The 24780-nt window shown below is 46.9% G+C and overlaps 1 protein-coding gene across 9 annotated transcripts in view; it reads right to left on the bottom strand.

The window, feature by feature from the left end:
• The window catches only part of DOCK10 (dedicator of cytokinesis 10), a 1740483-nt gene that overhangs the window by 965175 nt on the left and 750528 nt on the right, over nucleotides 1-24780 (bottom strand). For all 9 annotated transcript variants that reach the window (XM_086943899.1, XM_086943900.1, XM_086943901.1 and 6 more), the window contains exons 6-7: nucleotides 10938-11063; nucleotides 10554-10688 (exon numbers count right to left, since the gene is read on the bottom strand). In XM_086943899.1, coding sequence (XP_086800025.1) covers nucleotides 10554-10688; nucleotides 10938-11063 — 261 coding nt within the window. The remainder of the gene's footprint in view (nucleotides 1-10553; nucleotides 10689-10937; nucleotides 11064-24780) is intronic.

The raw sequence follows: 24780 nt of genomic DNA, 5'->3' as shown, positions 1-24780 counted from the left end.
TTGAACATAAAGTAATTATTGTTCAAACAGAATTTTATCATTGATAACAGCATCTTGTTGTGTTCTACAAAGGCAATCGGGCGGAACCCCAAGTAATAAGCTACTGCCCTAAGGCCGTCCGCATGGACGATGCTGGTGTAAAGGGCAGAGACATCAAGGGTTACAAGCAGGTATGAAGGATCCCACTGCACAGTGCTTAGCTTTCTTAAAAAGTCACTGGAGTCTTGGACATAAGAGGGTAGTCCTAACACATATCCCTGCAAGTAAGAGTCCACATAGATTGTAGTGTTCTCTAGTAACCCCCCGCATGCAGAAATGATTGGTCTACCGGGGGGTTTCTGGGAGTCTTTGTGGACCTTGGGGATCAGGTAAAGTACGGGCATAATAGGAAAGTCATTCTTTAGATATTTCAATTCATCCATGCTGATCAGGCCTGATGAACGCCAACCCATCAGCAATGAATAGAAACTACCATGGGCATTTTTGATGACCGCCAAATCACAATGTCTGTAACACAAAGTGTCATTCAGCTGGGCGGTAGCCTCTTCCATATACATTTCCCTTGCCCATAAAACAATGTTGCCCCCCTTGTCCGATTGACGAACAATCACATTGCCCGCTTTCTGGATTTTGGCAACCAAATCAGTATATCTTTTGTTACAGATGTTTCTGTGATGATTGCTCCTCAGTGTCTGTGAATATAGAGTCTTAATATCCTTCACTACGGCCTCCTGGAAAATATCCAGGTTATCATGCAGCATCTGTGGGGTGAATGTAGTTTTGGGTTTGAATTTTGAGCGGCTAGCCATGATGTTACAGGAATGGGAAGCATTGTCCCCATCCATTTGTTGAGACAAAAATTGCTCTTGTCTGAGGCTTTCCATATCCTGGACAAGTGGCAAATCATGAACAGTTAGTGGCGTGTCGGTATCAATAACACTTACATCATGATTCCTGGGCTTGATATTTGAAAAATGTTTTTGTAATTTCAATTTTCTAGTAAACTTGAATAAGTCTATTCTAGTGTCCGCATAATTAAAATTTCTTGGTGGACAAAATGATAAGCCCAAAGACAATGTTTTCAATTCGGAATCTGTTAATTGTAACGAGGTAAGGTTGATGATAGAAAAATTAGACACACCTGTCTGTTCTATGGCTGCTTCTTTTTCTTGCTCCATTGTTTTTTGTATGGCTTGCGTTTTGGAGCGTCGTCTTGCTCTAGCCTTTCGCCGCTGTCGGCGTTTGGCACTGGGGTTTTTGTTGTTTTCTGGCGATTTGCTCTGGGGCGTAGGATATCTCTGTTGTCCTCGTTCACCATCCCCATTTCCTGCGCCATCGTAAGCCTGGTAAACCCCAACCCCGACCGGGTTCTGCCCCCTTCGTATTCAGAGCCGCTGTCCACATTTGAACTTAAGTCTGCATTGGATGAGCTGGCTGATGAAGTGGCACGCTGGGTACCTTGTTCTTTGAGAGGCCCCGTGCTTTTCGGCGGCTGGGACGCTTTTCTGGCGTCATACTTTCGTGCAAATGTGAATATACGACCCTCCAGATAGTCTGTTTTGTCCCTTTGGAATTTGTACTGTTTGCGCCTTATAATGATGTCTTCCTCCTTCTGGACACGAACCATCATCTCTTCACGCAGTTTGGTGTTTTCCTCCGCCTTATCAGAGCTAAGCTCCTCGATTTCGAGGTTCAGTGCATCAATTTCACTCTGTATTTTCTGGCGGTCCGACTCAGCATACCGGACTAATATTTGCACCAACTTCCTGGAAGACTCTAAGTTGCACTCCGCCCACTCCTTGAGCATCTCTGGGTCAGGCTGGTCATAACTGGGAGCCAACAATACACGCAGCCCCCTTGGTATCCGATTGACCTCTAGATATCTGCTCAAGGAGCGGTGCTCCCACCACTTAGCCTGCTCGCGTTTAACCATTTTCTCCAGCTTTTTATAAAGGCCGCGTAAGTTCACAGCACCGTCATTGTTGTCCACAGTTGAACCCACTGTAGTCGACCCCCCAGCCGGGGAGTCATCAAATACATCGAGGGCTGCCACCTCCCTCCCTCGTCTGCCACCAGCTGCCATGTTGCAATGTAGTCAATTCAAAAAACGCATATGTGCGCGTCACTCACTGGTAATGTCGTTTCTCGAAACCAATGCAGATATCCGACACACCTGGGAATACTCCTTCACGGAAAGTGTCCTTGAGGCGCCGATCACCAAAACGAGCTCAACAGCCCGAGCGCCCGACCGCCGTCAGAGCGCTGAACCGGAACTCCCTCTTCGAACCAGCGCCTGTTGCAGGTTATTCCGGGGCAAGGCGGTTGCTCCCCAACGGGAGTTAACAATCCCTCCGGGTCACCGGAGGTAGTAGCTTCCTGCCGCCACGCCAACAGTTGAAGGAGGGTCCTGCCACGCCGGAGAAGCTTTCAACCGGCTAAGCAATCCACCACGAGTCCCCACCAAGGCACTCAGAGCCGCAGTAAGCCACGCTACCTTGAAGAAAAGACGGCAGGACCAGGAAATCCGTGAGTTGAAGTTTTTATTGCGCAACAAACGGCAGCATAACGTTTCGGCCTCTCACAGGCCTTGATCACATGGTGTTATGCAGTCATCAGGCAGAATTTAAAGTGCTAGTGCTGTAAACGGGAGCCAACCAGAACAGAGTAAAGTGCATGGTGCAATCAACATAGTTGAAATACTATGACATTTCATTCGTTTTTAAAAAATGTCACGCACTAAAACACACAATTGATCATGGTTTGTCATAAAACAGTATTGGGATCAATCCCATGCTCAAAAATACTGAATAAGCATTGCTTCATACTGTATGCATATATGTAAATGCAAAGCCACTTTTAAAAAAATCCAGGCTACTTTGAATTTATATATATATATGTATATGTGTATGTATATATATATATATATATATATATATATATATATATATATATATATATATATATATATATATATATATATTCATCAGACTCTAAAGTTCCTTGCTCAAGTGGAAACTGCCTTTGCCCCACAGTCATGATAAAACATCCATTTACGGTGGAGCGCATGCAAACACTGCTCACCGCTGCCAGTATCACTGCGAGCGAGGCCCCCGCTGTCCCAGCGTGTGCTCGAGCTTCCTAGCACACAGAATCCGATCACGAGCATTGGGGCTTCTTGCGGCCGGACCAGCCGCTAATATGCCAAAAAGAAGGGTTGCCCCAGTGAGAAGCCCTACACAGCGGAGTTACAGCACTCCACTCAGCAGGCGGCAGTGAGGCTAACAGTGCGCACACAATCCAAGTGTCAAACACGTTTCAAGCTCCTACGAGCTCTTGATCACTGGCAATATGGAGGCAAAAGACTGAACTGAGAACAACTGATTTTATTATATCATGAGTCCCGCCCCAGTGGGCGTGTGCAATTAGCATGCTGTTCCAAGTAGTCCCATTGATATTCACCACATCAGACTCCAAAGTTCTTTGCCCAAGTGGAAACTGTCTTTGCCCAACTGTACCTCCAATCCCTTGGCAATACGGGCCACGATACAAGCCGAAGCAGAGGCTCACGCTGCCAACCCGAGAGAGAGGCCAAGAGTGTCTCCCTTCGAGCCCGCGCCCTGCCCCAGGAGTCGACAAACTCTACCTGGGGGGGCGCAAACCCCCTCTCCTCTCCTCGTCCAGCAGCAAGGCCTCCAATGCAGCTTTGTGAAATGGCAACGGCGGCTCGAGCCGGCAACTCAGCTTCTCCAGGACTGCCGGTCTGGGCTGCTTGACTTACGAAGATCTCAGGCTGCCACAAAGCACACGCACACAGCATCGCTGAGTCTTTCTTCACTCCGGGTGCACAATCACTGGACACTCCACACACAGGTCTCAGGCTGCACGAAGATCACACGCACAGTGGTGCTGAGACTCACTTTACTCCGGTGCACACAATAACAGAGCAAATCCTCACAAAAGTCTCCCAGTGCATAACGCACCCACACACAATGGCGATGAGACTCACTTGGATTCTGGTGCACACGATAACAAGGCACATCCTCATGAAAGTCTCACAGTGCACAATGCACACGCTCACAGAGTTGATGCGACTCACGTGGATTCCGGTGCACACGATAACAAGGCAAACCCTCACAAAGGTCTCCCAGTGCACAACGCGCCCGCATTCAGCGCCGATGAGACTCACTTGGATTCCGGTGCACACGATCTCTAGACAATCCTCACAACGGGGGTCAGGCTGCGCAAAGCACACGCACACAACACCGCTGATCCTTGCTTGGATTCCAGTGCCCGCGATCACAGGTCGATCTTCCTGAAGGTCTCAGCTGCACAAAGCACAAAGCACAAGCACACAGCGTCGCTGAGACTCAATTGGACTCCAGACGCACACAATCACAGGGCAGTTCTTACGAGGGTCTCAGACTGCAATAAGGACTCTCACGCAGCACCACTGAGATTCTCCTGCAAATGTTTGTGTTCCTGTGTTTCCAAACAGGGAGCCAGCTCACCTCAGGCCCTTGGGATAAGTTACTTCAGAACACAGCACACAGCAAAGTCCTTCAAGCAGGGGGACACAGCAAAGTCCCTTTAGTATTTCCTTGGTTAAAACAGCAAACTGCAGGCCAGCCCCAGAACACACAGCAAGTGTCAGTCCTATCCTTCAGTCTCTTCAGTTGTTTCTTTCTTGGCAAAGGTCCTGTTGACCACAAAGTAGTTCCAGTCTTATCCTCACTTGATCAAGCCATTCTCCAAAGTTCAGGGGCTTCAGCTCTCATAGTTATACTCCTCAATGGCTTTGAAGTCTTTGTGTTTCAGGGGGCACTGACCTCTGTTCAAACCAGTTCTGGGTGCCTCCCTGCAAGTGACACCTTTCTTCCTTTGATTAGTGAGGATCTGGATTCTCAATCGCTCAGCAGGAGATGAGCCAATTGTTTTATAGCAGCAACCCAGGCCTCTTCAACTCTAGGGGCTTCTCCTCCCCTACACTCCAGATGCAGGTCAGCCTGTTGCTGTCGCACCTCCACCCCTGGGTCAAGACATTCCCCAGATCCTATCGCTTTCAAATCCAGACAGTCTATCCACAGTCAGGCAGAGACACACAGAAATGTTAGAGCACAAAACTCAGCCACTTCTAGAAGAGTTGCTTCGGAACACACAATGCAAAAAACACCTTCATAAAAAGATGTATTACATTGTGAGTTTAGGCATACTAAACGTCACCTTTCTATCTTAAGCCTTTGGGAAGATAGGCTGGAAAAAATATTACACAGCCTTCCCATTCTATCCTATGGGCAAGATGGCCTTTCAACAGTGAAAAACGAAAATGGAGATTATTTCACTGCCAGGAAATGGCACACTCCTTAGTACCTGTCCTACCTTTCACATGCACTGCAGCCTGTCCAGGGGGTACCCTAGACCTACCATAGGGGCGGCTGATGTGCATAGAAAATGAAGGGTAAGGTCTAGCAAGTGAGTGCACTTGACAGAACAACATGGGAGTTTAACAAATTGTGCGCAGGCCATGCAATGGCAATGGCAGGCCAGAGTTCCCTTTTTAAGGCTACTTGTGTGAGTGGCACAAATAGTGCTACTGGTCCACTAGTAGCAGTTGCATTACCAGTAAGCATGGGCGGAAAATCTGTTCCGCTCGCGAATTTTGCGGATTTTCGGTAAATTCGCAATCCGCGAACGCTCGCAAATTTACCGAAAATCCGCAAATTCGCACGCAGCGGATTTTTTTTTCTTGGTGATACAATTTTGCGGCGTGCGGTGTAAGTTCGCAATTGCGAACATGGGTGCGGCGGGCAGCAACAATCTCGCACTCGCGAAATTACAAAAATTGCAATTCTGCACAAGAAATCCACTAGCAAGCAGCATAGACCTTCTGAAAATGATGATTTTTATCAGAATAACTCCTCAGGTTGACATTTGCCTGCACTTTTTTGGATTTGAGGCATTTTGACTTTCTTTGGATCACTTTTGGATTAGAAATCAACTCTCACAAGTAAGCTTGTTTGGGGCATTACAGTTGCTGTAATGCTGTTCTGCAGAAAAACGAGTTTTGCAAAAGTGAAAGCATTCAGCAGGTTCAAAAGTTCAAACTCATCATTAGTAACCATTCCCTGTAGTGCTTCCTGACTGGGGCCCCTCCAGAGTTCAGTTGCTAGTTGCAACAATTGTATGACCCTGCTCTGACCCTCACAGCAGGCTCATAGAATAGCTACAAGTAGGCCACAAAGGTCCTGGAAGAAAAAAAAATTGCACTGCAATAGAAAGCAAATTACAGATAAGGAAGCAGGTGCCAGACTGGAATTTTAAAACAGTGACACATTAATAAATCAACCCCACATTAATTCATGTCAGTTGAAGCAGGGCAGGTGTGCTTTCTTTTCCCCCCCATAATCTACAGTGATGATGAACCAGAGGGTGGCATTGATGTACCAGAGGGTGGCATGGGTGAAACAGAGGGTGGCAGGGGTGAAACAGAGGGTGCTGGGAACCTGTGATGATGAACCAGACGTAGAAACAACATAATCGCGACCGTTGCGAGCCGACATGTAAGTTCGCAATTGCGAACTGGTACAAAACCCTCGCGAACTGGCAGAAATCCTTGCGAACACAACAAAAAAAATCCGCAAATTCTCGAGAATTCGCGGATTTTGCGGATTGCGAGTTCGCAAATTCGCAAAATTCGTCAACGCCAGATTCGCAAAATTCGCTCATGCTTATTTACCAGCCCTAACACACATAGTGCACTTTACTAGGGACTTCACTTAGTAAGGCAAACATACCAATCATGGACAACCAATTACCATTACACTTTATACAAGGAACACTTGCACTTTGACACTGTTTAGCAGTGGCAAAGTGTCCAAAGCATCTAAGTCGGCAACACTATGTCAGAAAAAAAGGTCTAGGGGTAAAGCTAAAAGTTTAGGGGTTTTAGCCAAAAAGGGCCAAGTCCTACATATATGAATTAAACTGAAAATAAATAATTAAGTAGGAGATACCAGACATCCAGACAACAAGGAAACATTTATAAAAGCAAGCACCCACTAGTACATTCAAACCATAAACTAGACCACTGAAAGCATGTGATTCTCAGCTGTGGCATTTGCTGCATAGTTATGTATTTACCACATTTGCCACATAATCCACCATCTACTGTATAATTTGCAGATTTCAACTAAAGCATTTTAGTTTTACGTGCAAATGGATCTCAAGTTACTAAAAACATCCCACCCATGTTGCCAAGCAGTGATAGATTTTTTGCGAAGGTTAACTTGTCACCATTTAGCTTCTTTAAACACCACACAAAGGGAGAAACCCTCGGATCCAATAAAAGATAGGGTGAGAAATTGCACAAAAAAATATTTTTGTCCTTACAAATAGGCCTGTGGCCAATTACTCAAAAGTACCCTCTCGCCTGCCACAGTAAAACTATGGGAGGTAAACAGGCAACTTGTGATACACAAACCAGTCTCACTATAAGACCCTATAATCTAACAAACATCGAATACCTATTATCCAACAATATATTTATGAAGCACAGACACCATCATAAGAGCTTTGAGTTATCATGCACAAACCAATATTGTTAATTAAAAATAATTCAATTTTATTCTTAAAAACAAGGTGTTAGCCTTGTACATAGTTTCATACACCACATTTCCAAATTAATACAAAACAATTCATTATAAAAACCACAAGTCGACGCAGCGTTTCGGTGCTTTTGTTGAGAATATGACACCTTCTTCAGGTAGGTTTTTATCTCTTAATGACTAAGCGTTAGTCTTATCACTTTTAGATACAGCATAATGGCACTGCTTACTAGTTCCGTGGACCATTAGATTCATATAATACCTTTACAACGAAAAAACCTTCATCGGTTTAGATTGAAGAAATGACAATGTAGTTCCTCACTTGACGTTGTTGTATATGCTTCGTGAGTATTATTATCACACTAATTCGCTCAAAGACCTGTGTAGATCTTAGTTATGCCGGCACAGCAAGAAACATATAGGCATCATCCAATAAGCCTTTTATAGTTAGATCCCTCTTCTTGTAGTAGGCACAATCTGCGTAGTTAAAAAGCTCGGTTTCGTATCGTTCGAACCACTCCTGCATTTTCGGTTGTAACCCGAAAACACAGGTTTTCGAGCGAATTAGCGTGATAATAATACTCACGAAGCATATACAACAACGTCAAGTGAAGAACTACATTGTCATTTCTTCAATCTAAACCAATGAAGGTTTTTTCATTGTAAAGGTATTATATAAATCTAATGGTCCACGGTACTAGTAAGCAGTGCCATTACGCTGTATCTAAAAGTGATAAGACTAACGCTTAGTCATTAAGAGATAAAAACCGTCCCGAAGAAGGTGTCATATTCTCAACAAAAGCACAGAAATGCTGCGTCAAATTGTGTTTTTTATAATGAATTGTTTTGTATTAATTTGTAAATGTGGTGTATGAAACTATGTACAAGGATAACACCTTGTTTTTAAGAATAAAACTGAATTCTTTTTAATTAACAGTATTGTTTTGTGCATGATAACTCAATGCTCTTATGATGGTGTCTGTGCTTCATAAATATATTGTTGGATAATAGGTATTCAATGTTTGTTAGATTATAGGGTCTTATATTAAGACTGGTTTGTGTATCACAAGTTCCCTGTTTACCTCCCATAGTTTTACTGTGACAGGTGAGAGGGTACTTTTGAGTAACTGGCCATAGGCCTGTTTGTAGGGCCCAAAATTTTTTTTTGCAACCATTTAGCTTCTGACTGCTGTAGTCGATTGTTATACCAGTAATAATGAGGTGAAACTTTTACCCAGACAATAGTGTGTCTTTGCCACACTACTTGTCCACTCCTTTAAAACCAATACTGAAACGTCAATTAATGAAATTGCACTTCAGATTGATCCCATTGTTGGCTTACAAATATGGACGAGGGTACAAAGAAATAGTTGCCACTCAGTGCCGAGCATGCAGAGCAGTAGAGGAATCTATAATCCATATTCTGTGCATCTGGGAGAAACTCCACACGATGAGAATATATATACTGGCTTCCCTCAATTTGGACATGTCAAGCTGATTTGGCCGAGTGCATGAAAGGCGGATCAGTCCAGCTGGCGGAACGCTTTATGAAATACCTGATGGTAGTAAAGGCAGTTTTGCATTCGCACTATCATACAGAACTATAACGCATAATGCAGTGCCCAGCATTCTACGATTTTCATGTTTACAGTTGCTTAACTGGAGCCTAAGCCCTTTTTAATACTTAGAAACAACCAACTGAAATAATTCTTTTTATATGAACTTTTTATAATATTTTGAACATGTGCACGTCACATATAGTCGGTCTCGTTGCAATGATTTTAATTAATAGCGCAATAAAAATTATATTAACTTATAGTTACCCAGAGAGTAATAATGTGTGTTAAAATGACAAAATAATCAACTAATACAGCTGTAGAATGTAATACATTATGCCTCATAATTTGCCTCTTCTGGTTGCATAATTTGGACGAACTTGCTGCCTATTTTGGTCCTCCGTGGACACATAAATCCAGCGCCCATGACTATAACTTATTTCAAATATTTAATGTTTAACCGCTTAAGCGCTGTGACAATTCCGCCTCAGTTTAGCAGTTTAGCGCAGTGGGCGGGGCCACAACGGCGAACGGACGTGCGCAGCACTGCGGAGGAAGTGCGCGCGATGGCCGTTGGCTGTCAGAAGCAGCGAAGGGGTTAAAAAGTATTTATGCATCAAAGCTGTTTATCAACAACACCATCAAGAAGGACTGCAGAGAAGTCAGCCGTTACAATTTGTTTTGTTGACAGTCCTTCTTCTGTTTCCACAAACCATGATGGAAAAAAAGGAAGGACTGTCGCTCGCCCTTCTGGGTGTCTTGCATTTCTGTGGGCCCGTCAAATAAACGGCCCGGGTAAACATTTTGGGGACCAGCACTTTTTTTTATTACAAATTACTTGACAAATCAGGATGTCTACTCAAATTGGATATGCATTTTAAGATAGTAAGATTCCTTCATGAAAAAATATGCACATCAAATTATATTCCAAACCTGAATAACAAATGATGTTCTTTGAAACTAGTTGAAATGTAAAGAGTCCCAGTCAGAAAAAAAGAAGCTAATATTCTCAAGCTAAACGCAAACATTTATGTTGTATTCACAGTGGGGTATCTAATATTGTGGCACTAGCATGTTCATCTTAATTCCTATGTTTGCGTTTAGCTTGTGAATATTAGCTTCTTTTTTCTGACTGGGACTCTTTACATTTCTGCGTATTTCCCCCTCGTCCCACATTGGATTAGTTAGGGGGCCTCCCTCTTTTTTTGTGTCTTTGAAACTAGTTGGTCATTGAATTGATGGCATCTGCATCTCTTTTTACCACAGAGTATTACATTTAATATCTAGAATAATGGCATATCCATTCCAAAGGCACAGTAGACACATTTCAGGAAAACAACAGACAAAAACAAACCAAAAAAACACAGGTAACTGATGTACTGACCGCTTGACTTACCTGTATAACTCCAGTGCAAGAATCTAAAAAAATGCAACCCTTTGGTTCCTTGGATATCTTCTCATCTTTGTAAAAATTCATTATGTAAGAATTATCCGACAGCCTTGTCAGCTGGAAGTAGCGTTTTTTAAAAGACTGCAAAGCAAAATAAGATATTATTATACTTCGTTGCTAATATTTCATCTACCTACTGGCATTTAAAGAAAAATAAATATATGACTTAGCAATGCAACCCAAAATATATTTAAACGAACAACAGAAATGCTGTTTAAACCATTATTCACTATGCAAATGAACACATGCAAGGCAAACAGGGCTATCCTACGACCGTGGGGAATGTGGAGTGAAAGTAGTCACTGAGACAGAGCGGCATTGTCCTCTTACCCGGACAGTGATGCTGTTGTTTACTGTGCTGTTAAAATTCCCTTTATAAAGCCAGCCAGATTTGAAAACGCCAGATCCGCCGCCTCCTCCGCTGCCTCCTTTAGAAGATGAGAGGGATGTTGTATCCTAGAGAAAATGACATTATTTGTATAACTCTAAGTGACATTCATGAGTAAAAAACAAACAGGAAAAAACACATGCTTATGACTTGCTTTTATAATGTAATACTTTTATCTCGGTTAAAACTGCAATACTAGCTATCACGTAAAGGATTCAACCGTTGGCAGGGACATTGAAAAGTAACCGTAAAACTTACCATCACTATCCCTAATGACACTGAAACCTTGCCAGTTAATCAGATTATATGAAAATGCACTTAGTGGTCTTTGTAGTGGGCCGGGGTATCGGGGTACCCGGACCACACAGTGGGGCCTTCGACTACAGGGCTGCAACACAAGAATAGGCACACACACCGTGGTACGGTGGTGGGCCAAGACCTCGAGTCGTACGGTCATGCGCCCATTTATTTATCCCCGGGGGCTTGCCCGCCCTCTGGGGTGATCACAGTGTAACATTGTAGTGTGCGGGCCGGGTAGCTTAGACACTACATCCCTCTTTTCCTTTAGCTTCGAACTGCTTCCCTCCGGACACTGTCTCCTTACACCATTCAGCATAAAAAGTATCTGAGCCTCTGGCTTGGAGCTGCGTTCAGCTGGAGACTATACATCTGGCTTCGGGAGTTGAAATTCTGCCCATCTTCCTGAGGGCTTCGGGGCATAGATGATTGTCCTTGAGTCACACAGGGAGATTCTTCCTGTTGGATGGAACCTCTGGTTCTCGCAGCGTGGGGTGAACCGTCACTCGCCTATAGGGAGTGAGTCGGTGACATGGCTTCTTCCTACAGTGTGTTTTGTTCGGATGCATCTTCAGCAATCCGTCCACCTTCTTGAACCACGGTATGTTTCACTCAATGGTGCGCGACCCTCTCTTGGCGGACACCATCGTACCTTGCACTTCGGTGTCTTCCCACACGTCGGGCTCATACGGTGTTTGGAATTTCCAGCCAGGGTGCTGGTCCTTGACGATCGTATGGTCACCCGCCCATTTGTTGGTCACTTTCGCTCTTCGGGACCGGCTTGCTTGTAGATTGGTGACTATTCTCCCAGCCCGCAAGGCTTCACCATCAAACTCCTCAGGACGCCAGGACAGGTCTGCCGGTATGCTGTCTCAGGGGGCCCTCCAGAATAGTAGGTGTGATGTGGGACATCGAGTCGTGCATTGTGGGGTCTTGCAGTACGCGCTCAGGAAGCACTGCAGGCATGCCTCTGCCTCTTCAACTTTTTCCACCCCAATCCTCAGTGCCCCGTCCAGGGTTCTCATAAACCGCTCTACCTCTCCATTGTTTTGCGGCCACTGTGGTGTTATCTTGCGATGCCGGATGGCATGTGCTGCTAGATACTCCTGGAATTCTTTGCCTTGGAAGGGTGGACCATTGTTGGACCATATTTCTTCAGGGAGGCCCATCATTGCAACTGTTTGGTTGAGAGTGGCCTTCCCTTGTGGGAATGCTGTGCACGATACAACTTCCATAATGGGAAACTTGGAGTAAGAGTCTATTCGGACGACCGTGCTCCACCCATCCGGGAAAGACCCAAGGTCCATGCTGACCTGTGACCAGGGTTCTTGGCATGGCTCTTCTGTGAGAACTGGATGCAGCACCGGGTCACTGCTGGTGATGGCGCAGGAGCGACATGCTTGGATGGTGTCATCAACCATGATATCTATCTGGGAAAACCCGACTTTGTTGCGAAGACGGGCTTTCGTCTTGACTATTCCTTGATGACCTACGTGTGCCAGGTTGACTACGAGTTGCTGTACACTCTGTGGGATCATGATCGTTGTGACTCGCTGTACTTTTCCACGGGGCCCTTCACTGAGTTCTCTGCTGGCTCTCCACAGTTGTTGCCGTGCAATCTGATCTTCCGCTTGCCCAGGTTCTCATCTAGATTCGTTGCGGCTCCGACCTGGTTGTTCGAGCAGTAGCAGACTCCCCCCCCAGCGCCTTGAGACCCTCTGGGTAAGTAGAGCGCTATATAAATGCGATGATTGATTGATTGATTGATTGATTACTTCTTCCATAGTCAGTGCTTTGGGACATACTTCTTGCAATATCATCCGCACCAGCTCTTCTATGTTCTCATCGTCCATGGATGGTGTTGTTGGTCGTACCATGAAGGGGTGTCGTGATAGGAAGTTCGCAGGGTTGTTTATCCCTGGGTGTAACGCCACTTCAAAATGATACGCTTGGAGCTGCACTGCCCATCTCTCGGTTCCTGGAGGTGCCATCCGTGTAGTGCCCGCGAAGAAGGGAATCAGCGATTTGTGGTCAGTCACCACTCTGAAGTCACGCCCATATAGATAGAGGTGAAAATGGTGGCATGCCCACTCAATGGTGAGAACTTCTCTTTCTATTTGTGCATGTCTCCGTCTCTGACAGTGCTCTGCTGATGTAGGCTACGGGGACCCAGTCTTTGATTTTTGTTTCCTGAAGGAGGACAGCCCCCAACCCAACAGGGCTGGCGTCGACAACCACTTTTGTGCACTGACTGGGGTGGACGTGTATGCCATCACTGTTTTGTCCATTAGAGCTTCTTTTATGGCTTGGAACGACTTGTTGGCTTCATCTGTCCAGTCCCACGGTGCCCCGTTCTTGGTGAGGGCACGTAGGGGTTCCGATAATGATGCCAGGTTCTGGATAAAGCAGCAGCAGTACGTTGCTATCCCCAAAAAACTACAGACTTCAGTGGGGGATGTGGGTACTGGTGCGGAACGGATGGCGACAGCTTTCTTTGGGTCAACCTGTAGCCCCTCCCGGGAGAATATGTATCCGAAAAACTCTACTGACTCCCGGTAGAAAGAGCATTTGGCCCTGTTGTGGGTTAGGCGGCTGTCTGCAAGGCACTGAAGTGTGCTCCTGAGATGTATGTGGTGTTCTTCAAAGGTTTTTGAATATACAGGAATGTCGTTGCTTAGGTTGATGACTCCATGCAGTCCTGAAAGTGTCTCGCAAATGGCATTTTAGAACACTTCAGCTGCTGAGGACACTCCGAAGCTGTGTCACGTGTATCTTCTTAACCCCACGTGCATGGAGAAGGTCGTTATGTACCTGCTCTCCGGATCAAGTTCCAGTTGGTGGTACCCGGCATTTAAATCAAGTTTGAAGAACCATTTTGCTCCATTTAGGTCCACCACTATATCGTCCATTGTGGGTGTGAGGTGTCACTCTCTTTTTACAGCCTGATTTGAAAGGCGCATGTCGACGCACATCGGATTGCTCCTGGCTGCTTTGGCTTGGGGGCGACAACTAATGGAGACACTCACGGTGTGGGTCCGGATACCTTTTCAATGACCCCCAGATGTTCCATCTTCCGTAGTTCTACTCGACTTGGGGGGCATAGGTGAAACGACACCCTACGGTGCCTCAGTGCAGTCGGTTTGATGGATGAGTCAATGTGCAGCTGGAACTGTTTGCCCTTCAGCCGACCGAGGCCTTCGAACAGTATGGGTAACTCCTGTAGAATGGCATCAGCATGTAGGTCGTGCATTTGGTTAGTAAACAAGACCAGTTCCAAATCTTCTGTTGTATGGTAGCTGAGTAGCGTGCCTCACTTCCCTTCAGTGTAGTGGAACCTGCTAGGGACACTTTGTCCTTCACTGGCCACCTCAACCTCAATTACTCCTCTTAGGGGAGTGGGTTGGTCCCTCCATACATGTCTATCTTTGCTCGGGTGGGCGATAGTGATGCTCATGGCGAGAGACGTTCATACTGGGCACTGTCCATCACATTAGAAGACACAACTGTGTCAATGAGTGCTCGAACAGTGGATCCTGCTACGAGTATCTAGCACAAGGGAGGGGGCCAGCGCGACTCACAAATGACACTACAAACACGTCGTCGTCATCCACTCCTAAGCCATAGCACTGGCCTGGCGGGGTGGTGTCCTCCTGTCCCAGGGGGTCGTCCATGGATAGCTGTCCGATGGCAGCTGTCACTCCTCACGGTCCATTGGCAGTTGTTCTGGACCTTCCACTCCTGCACACCATGGTGAATTGGTTCAGCTTGCCACACCGGGAGCGTGTATTGCCTTTGGTGAAGCATGTGCTGGTGGGAGGGTGCTTCATGCCACAGTTGCCTTAGGGTCCCTTTGTAGGTGTCCTCATGTTCACACGCTGGATTGCTGGACGTCTTTGGATGACTGCAACCCGCTCTTCCATGATCGTCAGCAATCGATGAGGCCCCATTGATGGCGGTTGACTATTTAGCGTGGCCTCCATTTTATCTGCTCTTGCATTAGAAAGTTTGTGGGACCTCGCTAGTACCTGTATTTTGTCAAGCGACATACCCGGTTGTCTGAGGATGAGCCGACGTAGCAGCACCAAGCGGCACACTTGTCTAAATTGTGCTCGTATTTCCTCGCGTCCGTCGGGGAATGTGCATGAGCTGGCTAGTTTTCGCAACCGGGCGTAGAACACATCAATGGACTTGAGCTCTTCCTGTTTTGCTTGAACCGCTCGAAATCTTGATTGATTTGAGCATCAAAGTGTCTGTTCAGTGCTGCTACCACTGAGTCATAGTCATGATTGGCTCCGGTGTTTGGGGGGGTTTCGAAAAGGTCATAGAGTTTTCCCCCCACCATAGCACATAAGTAGCGATTGCTTGACTGTACCATCTGTTTCCCTCATTCCAGTGAAGTCATGATCCAGGCGACCAATCCATGACCTCCAATGTAGTGCCGCTGTGGCAGGGTCTGCCAATTCACTAAACAGTGGGAGAGGCGATATGGCTGCATGGCCATGAGGTTGCAGGGACTGTTGTTGTGGTTGCGTGGCAGCTGTTTGTGGGCCTGCCCCTCCGGCTTGACCTGGAGCACACTTGTTAGCCTAGCCTGTTCCTTGTGATGGTTCAATGTATGGTGAATGCCTCAACGCTGTGGCTCTGTGGTGTCTGTGGCTGCTTGCCTTTGTCAATGCCTGACTTTCACTCTCTCCGTCCGAGTTCTTCTCAGTGCTTGTTGTGTTTTTTTTAAATAGACGCCCCTACCCCTCACTCCTTAACACAGTCCACGTGAGAAGGAGGGGGGGGGGTGATGGAGAGGAGAGCCTGGAACAGGATGCAGCGATGGGGGGGAGGTAGCGTACGATCTGAATGCTATGCCTGCTTCCCCAATTTGGTGTCGCTGAGGCAGAGGCCTAGCCAGAGTAAAGATTCACAAGGATGTCAGAGTCCAGGTGGTGGTAGCACCCGTCGGTGTGCTTGGAGGCTGCTCACTGACCTTGATAGTTGGGGGGAGGGGGAGGTGCGATCCAACTCTGCCGCTGCCAGTGAACTTTGTCAGGCCCCCCAGGCCATGACCGCATCTCTGTAGCATTTGCTGGGTCAGGCTTGCTTCACCTTCCTTTGTTGGCACGCAGAGCCGTCTGTAGCTTCGTCACTCCTGCGGCCGCGGGCACAGGCCGATCAGCCGTCTGGTGTCACCTGGTGGAGGTTGGGTGAGGGGGTCTGCAGGGGCGCTGATTGTAGGCTGCAGGTGCCCGGGTAGCAGGTGACTCACAGCGGCACTGACGCTGCCGCTCAGACTCCGTTTCAAGAATGTGTTGTACCGGCGCCATTGTGCGATGCGGTGGAGGCAAGGACCTGCCTCATTGCCAGTGTAGTGGGCTGGGGTATTGGGGTACCAGGACCATGCAGTGGGGCCTACGACCACAGGGCTGCAACCAAAGAATAGACACACACAGTGGTATGGTGGTGTACCAAGACCTCGAACTGTCATCCACCTGTTTATTTATTCCCAGGGGCGTGCCCGCCCTTTGCAGTTACACACAGTGTAACATTGTAGTGTGCGGACCAGGTGGCTCCGACACTACAGTCTCTTCTTGTTAAACGACAATTGATGTAAGGGCATTTTCGACAACAAACAAGGACAGAGCTTGGGAACTAGAGCAAACTGAAAGCCTCATACTACATTGCCCGTAAGCTGGGTAGGAGGAGGTGGGAGTGAGCACAAGCGCTATTCGGGCACACTACTTAAAGGATGCTTGTATCTCGCAACACGGGACGTGTCGAGGTGCCTGCCTGTGCGAAGTGTCCGACGGGATGCGAATGGGCTGACCCACCCCTCTGATGCGGATGATCAACCTTGGAAATACAGGAGAAGCATCCTTCTTAACCTCTATACCAGAATGGGCAAGCACAAGGCGGTTGTAAATTCCGTATCTTCACATAAATCTATACATAAACCTACAAGTATTGACACCATGTTGGAGCGGATAATAGGGGTTGCATCAAATGAAATCACTTTAATGGAATGTAGACTATCCTTAGGGCATAGAAGTAGTCTTGGTGGTTCAGCAAACAACAATGGCATTAGTGCAGTTCAAACTGGTCGCTCAAAGGAGGACGCCGGTGTGAGGGATAACGGGGATAAAATTCCCCCCGTGGTTCTACCATTGCGCATGGAGCCACAACCAACACAATGAACCTTGGGACCTGAACGGCCCCTCCTAAGGCCTAACAGCCCTAACTCATTCCCAGAACCAGCAATTAAACATAAAAGGACAACCGTCCGTGCTCCACGGGCGAAATCTCATTCAGATCAAACAGCAACCAGAAAGGGTTAAAGTCCAACGATTATGGGCAGCGTTAACATTGAGGAGATCTACAACAGATTTTCAATGATTTTGGAAGCACAGTTAAGACAAATAAAAGAGCACCTTGATGTAATAGAAAGCCTCCTTGCGGCTGTGCGCAAACATCACATCACATCAAATATTGGAACTAGTTATACTGTGATTACAGTCAAACCTGTAATAGGACCCTGGGTTGCATGGCCGTAAAACCTAGTCAGGGCTGGGGAATCCCTCAGACTGCAGGTATTCCTTTGCTAGCCGCACAGAGCAGTACGTCCGATGGCACTTACGCCAGGCTATTATTAGAGACGGCACAGGGGCTGTTAAATATGGTCCTGTGCTAACCATAGCTGGTAATCAGATCCATTGGGGCACGCTAAGCAGGGTAGGTAGGCATATGGATAACAACTTTAGCTCTACAACTTTAAACCTACCTCCAAAGTACTGCCCAATAGATCTTAATAATGGCATGTGTCCCCCATTGAAACATAATCAGGTGAAGACATGAGATGAATTGCGTAGTAAGGTTACCCACTGGCTTGGTGTGCACAGGAATGTCAATGCTGCAGAAAGTCACAAAATCTTAATGACACAGAGGGTAGGTTTGATTGGTCCCTCTAGTAAAAACATAGCTGGAGAATGTATTGTTGTTAATTTCAGGAGCCTGTACAGTGTGGGGAAACTTTGGGCACTTGAACATCATGGACAACAGATGAAACCACCATTTTCACTTTACCTTTTGGCTTCCTCTAAAAGCCACCCAAGCAAACGCCACGTCAACTCTTACATGATTGCTGACCTCAGTCATACTGGGGCTTCACATGCAACAAAAGGTAGGCAGTTCTAGCAGACTGCAATGAGGTTGATTGACAGGTAGACCCAAGCTGCCATCACAACTCCAAGGGCTCTGAACCGGGTACACGCTGCCTTAGTTGTGCCCATAATACCAGCTGAGCCTGATCGTTTAGGTACAACCCCAAAGTTTTGTTGCTTAACAAGCATTTACAATGCAAAGGTCTCGGCATCATTAAAGGTAGAGCTATTGGCATTGCTCATGACATTTCTTTAAATCATAAATAAATGGCATTGTCATTTACATTGCCAATAGCTTAATCGTTAAATAAATGGCATTGTCATTTACAATGGGCAACTGCAAGACTTTGTTTGTAATGTAAGCCATGCTTTCGCAGTACTGTTGAATTTCATTATCGTCGCCTAGTGCTATTTTTCAGCCGTATATAGAGTGAGTTTTGTGAAGGTGCACCCTGCACGCTCACACACTGCTCACCCCACACTGCTCACCCTGCATAATGCGAAAAGACCTTGCTCTGCCCTTCGGCCTGTGTTGTAATCGTACAGTAGGTTGTGAGTAGCTGCGCTTGATTGGTTGAGGCGTCCCCTCCTTGCTGCTCCCTTCACAGAGGGCCGGCTGCCTCAATGAAGCTGCCACATGTTCAGCTGTTCTTTGTTTTAGCTCCTGTGTGTCAGTGCACTGTGTAAGCGCACAAGCATACCCTGCTCTCTCTGGAACAGGCACTCGGCACTCACCACTCTGCACTCACCACTCTACACACTCACTCTGCACTCACTACTCTGCACTCACTACTCTGCACTCTGCACTCACTACTCTGCACTCTGCACTCACTACTCTGCACTAGCTACTCTGCACTCACTACTCTGCACTCTGCACTCACTACTCTGCACTCACTACTTTGCACTCACTACTCTGCACTCACTACTCTGCACTCACTACTCTGCACTCACTACTCTGCACTCTGCACTCACTACTCTGCACTCTGCACTCACTACTCTGCACTCACTACTCTGCACTCTGCACTCACAACTCTTCACTCACTACTCTGCACTCACGACTCTGCACTCATGACTCTGCACTCACGACTCTGCACTCACTACTCTGCATTCACTACTCTACACTCACTACTCTGCACTCACTACTCTGCACTCACTACTCTGCACTCACTACTCTGCACTCTGCACTCACTACTCTGCACTCACAACTCTGCACTCACTACTCTGCACTCACTACTCTGCACTCACTACTCTGCACTCACTACTCTGCACTCTGCACTCACTACTCTGCACTCACTACTCTGCACTCACTACTCTGCACTCACTACTTTACACTCTGCACTCTGCACTCACTACTCTGCACTCACTACTCTGCACTCACTACTCTGCACTCACTACTTTGCACTCACTACTCTGCACTCACTACTCTGCACTCACTAATCTGCACTCTGCACTCACTACTCTGCACTCACTACTTTGCACTCACTACTCTGCACTCTGCACTCACTACTCTGCACTCTGCACTCACTACTCTGCACTCACTACTCTGCACTCTGCACTCACTACTCTGCACTCTGCACTCACTACTCTGCACTCACTACTCTGCACTCACTACTCTGTACTCACTACTCTGCACTCACTACTCTGCACTCTGCACTCACTACTCTGCACTCTGCACTCACTACTCTGTACTCACTACTCTGAACTCACCAGCGCTAAAGTCGGCAGATCAGGACGTTACACCACATCCTCAGATTTAGCACCCAGACCTTCGATGCCACCGGCCGCGGGCTTCTGAACCAACCTTTTGGCCCCAGCAGTTATTCTTTTACAAACTAAGCACGGGAAGCAATAATAGACTTCGAAGCTATGTCCAGTATACGGAACTGTGACTTGATATCTGCTAGTGACCAGGTCAAGTCTTCTATTCCACTCACAAGCAGAAACGAAAGTAAGGCCTCTTTCCAGATTGTTCAGTTCCCAAAAGAGCTGTACCATGAGCATGAAACACAACACTAGCTAGTGAAGTATTCAAAAGAAAGATAATTTAATTTTGTGTACAGTGAACTAATTCGACAGTTGGATAAGAGAACAAACACATCACACATCAAATCTGGTGGTTATTTCCGTCCATTAAATCTGGTGGTGATTTTAAATTTCTGGTTAAACCATTGTACTTGGGTCGCACGAGTAAGTACCAGAGTAAGCAGGGATGGCACACTTTACTTTTTGCTGCTCCTTTGAAAGAATGCACTGTGCTGCATAGAGAATAAGCGCCAGCACGGCAAACGGATTCTGCTGTGTGCGGCCTGATAACCGTGACCTCCTGGATTACTACTGTCAACTTAGTGTCTGTCCTTAAATTGTGGTCTTTCGCAAAGGTGCAACAGCGGCCATTCACTTACCAAGAAACTGCAGCGTTCTTGCACATTTAACAGAAAACTCCAGCTATTCATTGTTTGTAGAAATATTTGAAATTATTATAATAGCACACATTATTTTGCCGTCAGTCGCGCATTATAATCACCCTTGTAAAACTCTTGGGAAATACACAGACACGCGTTAGTTATGCTTAAAAATAAATGTTCTTTTGCTGGTCAATTGTGCCTTTGAATTATTAATACTGGTATTTCAAAATCCACTTACACTGCTACACAAACATTACTCACAGCTTATGCCCCACACCGGAATGCACCACACCGGAAGTTTAGAACAAGCCGTGAGCGTGCAAGCTCCTGAACTTCCGGTTTCGGGATGTGCATGCTCACGGCTGTCGAGAAGCGGGACTTCCATCTTTGCAAGAAGCCCGCGCCTATGGAGTGGATGGCCTAGAGGACCGGTGGCAGCAGAAGTCAGGAGTGGCGGCTGAGGCGGTAAGTGGGGCTTGGGGGGCTTGGCACGTGTGTGTGTGTGTGTGTGTGTGGGCGTGTGTGTGTGCGCGTGTGCGTGCGTGTGTCTGCCTGCTTGTGTGTGTGTGTGCGTGCCTGTGTGTGTGCGCGTCCACAGACCCGGGTCGGCTCGTGCACCGCTCTATCTCCCTTGAGGAGCAAGTGGGTGACAATAGGTCTCCATGCCGAGACCTAAAAAATGCCTTGCCAACTGAACTTACATTATTGCCAGAGTGTTGTGTGACAGATCCTGCTTCATCGACCCCGATCGCAAAAAACTCTTTGATAAAAATACTAAGCTGCAACAGTGCAGGCTTCGCTCCAAGATATTACTCCCTGACTGGCAATTGTTTATTAAGTCATATGGCATCTTGCTAATGCACGAAATTTGGGAGACCAACCCTATAGCTTTTGAAAGCTTCTTGTTTTTTAGCCTACCGGCTGTTCCGTCCCCGCCTGTACCCTCCAGGCGAGACGCAGATCTAGCGCTTCGCCCCCCTTTCAGCTCTATGAGGCACTGAGAAGTGCATGCCCTCCCCGCCAGCAGCAGGCCTTGTTGCCCCATCCAAGGTACATCCGGCCACCTGTATACACCTAGAAGCGGCTGCATTGGTGCTGTGTGCTATAGTATGTGGCAGTGCATAGGCAGAGGCCGTGGGTTTACAAACAAAGCGGTGACCTGCGGGCACCCCCGCCCCCCTTGAAGATGTAATCGCATTAGTGACCGTTCTCAAGCTCATTGTGTGCCTGTGGGGGGAGGGGGGTGCTGATGGGCAAGGACATTCAATACTAATACACTTTACCCCCCCCTCGCCACCCCCGCCACCTGCACTTCTTCTCTAAGTGAAGTAACCTTTCTGGAGATTGTTGTTAATTGGGGTCTTGTTAACAGGAGACCCCCTTCTCCCTCAGCAGGTCACAGCCAGCCCTGGCGAGGCTCACACACTAGCCTTGTGCGTCAATCAACAGCCGGTGTGCCTGGCTTCCATGAGCGCGCTGCATTCTGGGACTTGTAGATCACCTTGTAATATGCTTCACTTAGCGCACAGCTATCGGTTCAAAGGTCATGCTAGGGTGTGGGGCGTGGCATCCATGGGCACCATCTTGTGTATTTGTTGGGGGCCGGGGAGGGGTCAACAGGTTAGTTTAGTGGGTGAAGTAAGTGTGGCCTCCCTTAATTTAATCAGTTAAGTGTTGCAAGTTAAATGTTTTCATCAGGGTGTGTATAGTACCAAAACTCTCCTTTGTACGAGTTTGTAAGACTGGAGGGGGGCCCACGGGGGTGAGGGGGGATAATGCACTCTGAAAACATTTCACACTAAGAGAGTGACAAAGAGCATTCTTATTCCTTTCTACAGGTAGTGTGAGCAGCTGTGTCAAAGTTTATCATTCATCTGAACTATTTACGCCGTTTACAGAGCGCTGCGCTTGTCAACAAGTGTGTCTTAGCCAGGGGCGTAGCTTCAGTGAGTGCAGCAGGTGCAGTGGCACCAGGGTCCCATTGAACCCTGATTATTGCTGTATTTTATAATTCAAGCAGCATTCTCTTCCTTGCAGTAGGTTGCAGAATAAAATGTCTACACCACTGACCTTGTTTTTTTAATGTAGTGCCTAATATCGCACTTGTCTTCTCTATTCGCTGCACTCGTGGCAGATTCGACACAAAAGTCACCAGTGCACCTGTTTGGCCCAGTTGCCTCATCAATGTAGCTTTCAGAAGTACTGCTCACAATTGTGTCCCTAAATAAGCAGACTACATGAAAACAAACGTGTACATTAGTGGTACTTGTAAACTCCGAATTTTGCTGGGTATTCTGTGGGTGTAGGCATGTTTCCAGCACAGAAGGGCAGCACTGCACCTTCCACAATGCCTTGAGAGGAGGTAGGCTAATCTAGGCCAATTGAACCATCCAGATTAGAAGGGCCTGAGGGTGAACAGTCAGCCTTGTCTTGAACGTATATGCATTTTAATGAACTCCAATAGCATTGTTTGATATCATTATATGGTTCTCAGGATTACCTGGTCAAAGGTCTGTGCTGCTTTTTCTCCGGCTGTTGTATCCTTTGCTTTTTCTGTGGTCCTCTTTGCGCCAGACTACCTTACCAGAGGTTGCTGGTGGGGGTTGCCATTGCTTGTGCTTCTCGCTTTTCCACGCCTGTCTGGCGGGTGCCTGTTGGGCTCTGCTGTGGCCACTTTTGGCATTTGTTTGTGGGGGTCGATGTGTCCTGCACAGCTGCCTTTTCCTGTGCTGAGCGCTTGAGGTTTATTTTTAGGTCTTGCCTACACTACCACAAGCACACACACAACCATACAACCATACACTACCACACAAACAAACACAACACACACACAACCACACACACACACAACCACACACACAACCACAACCACACACACAACCACAGACACACACAACCACACACACAACCACACACACAACCACATACACAAGCACACACACAAGCACACACAACACACACACGCAACCGCACACACACAACCACACACAACCACACACAAACACACACAACCACACACACACAACCACACACACAAACCACACATACAACCACACACACAACCACACACAAAACCACACCGTCAATTAACACTTTCACCAGGAACAGACACCATCAGTCGTCAGTGCACGCTTTCACCGGGCACAAACAACTCCAGCCGTCAGTGCACTCTTACCGGGCACAAACACCACCAGCCGTCAGTGCACGCTTCCACCAGGCACCCACCACCGGACGTCAGTGCACGCTCTCACCAGGCATTCACACACCACCAGCCGTCAGTGCACACTTTCACAAGGCACACACACCACCAGCCATCAGTGCACGGTTCCACCATGCACACGCAACACCAGCCCACAGTGCACACTTCCACCAGGCACACAGACCATCAACCATCAGTGCACAATTTCTACAGGCACACACACCACCAACCATCAGTGCACACATCAATTGTTAACACATCCACAAATAACTATTGTAGCAATCGCAGTATGGCGCACTTTCCTTTAAACATATTCATCTAAAGCGCAGCATGCCACCATTGCTACAAAAATAAATACACATTTTTTTGGCCTACAATTTATAGACTTTTGTTGCAATTGGTGTTGCAATATTTAGCAATGCAAATAGCACAAACCTAATTAATGTGAGACCTATTGCATTGCAAATGCTTGTTATAACAATGATTGTCTTGATGTGCCTATTCAACAAATCTCAGGATCAAATTGACTGTATATCAGCTATTGTGGAGGGCAAATCTTATCAGGGTCATCAAAAGCATCTTAGTCTTGGGGGAGATTTTAATGCTAGATTACCTAGTTATAGAGCTGGAAAAGAATCAGTGACTCTCACGAGGACATACATGAGAAGCAATGATTTGGAGGTCTTGCTTGCCTCTTATGATCTGCATAATGTGGGAGAGGGACCCGGGCCAGGTATGC

The sequence above is a fragment of the Lissotriton vulgaris genome, chromosome 11 (genome assembly GCF_964263255.1).
Source record: "Lissotriton vulgaris chromosome 11, aLisVul1.2, whole genome shotgun sequence".
Classification (NCBI taxonomy): domain Eukaryota; kingdom Metazoa; phylum Chordata; class Amphibia; order Caudata; family Salamandridae; genus Lissotriton; species Lissotriton vulgaris.
Note: the sequence above shows the minus strand (reverse complement) of the source record. Positions and strands in the feature narration are given on the sequence as shown.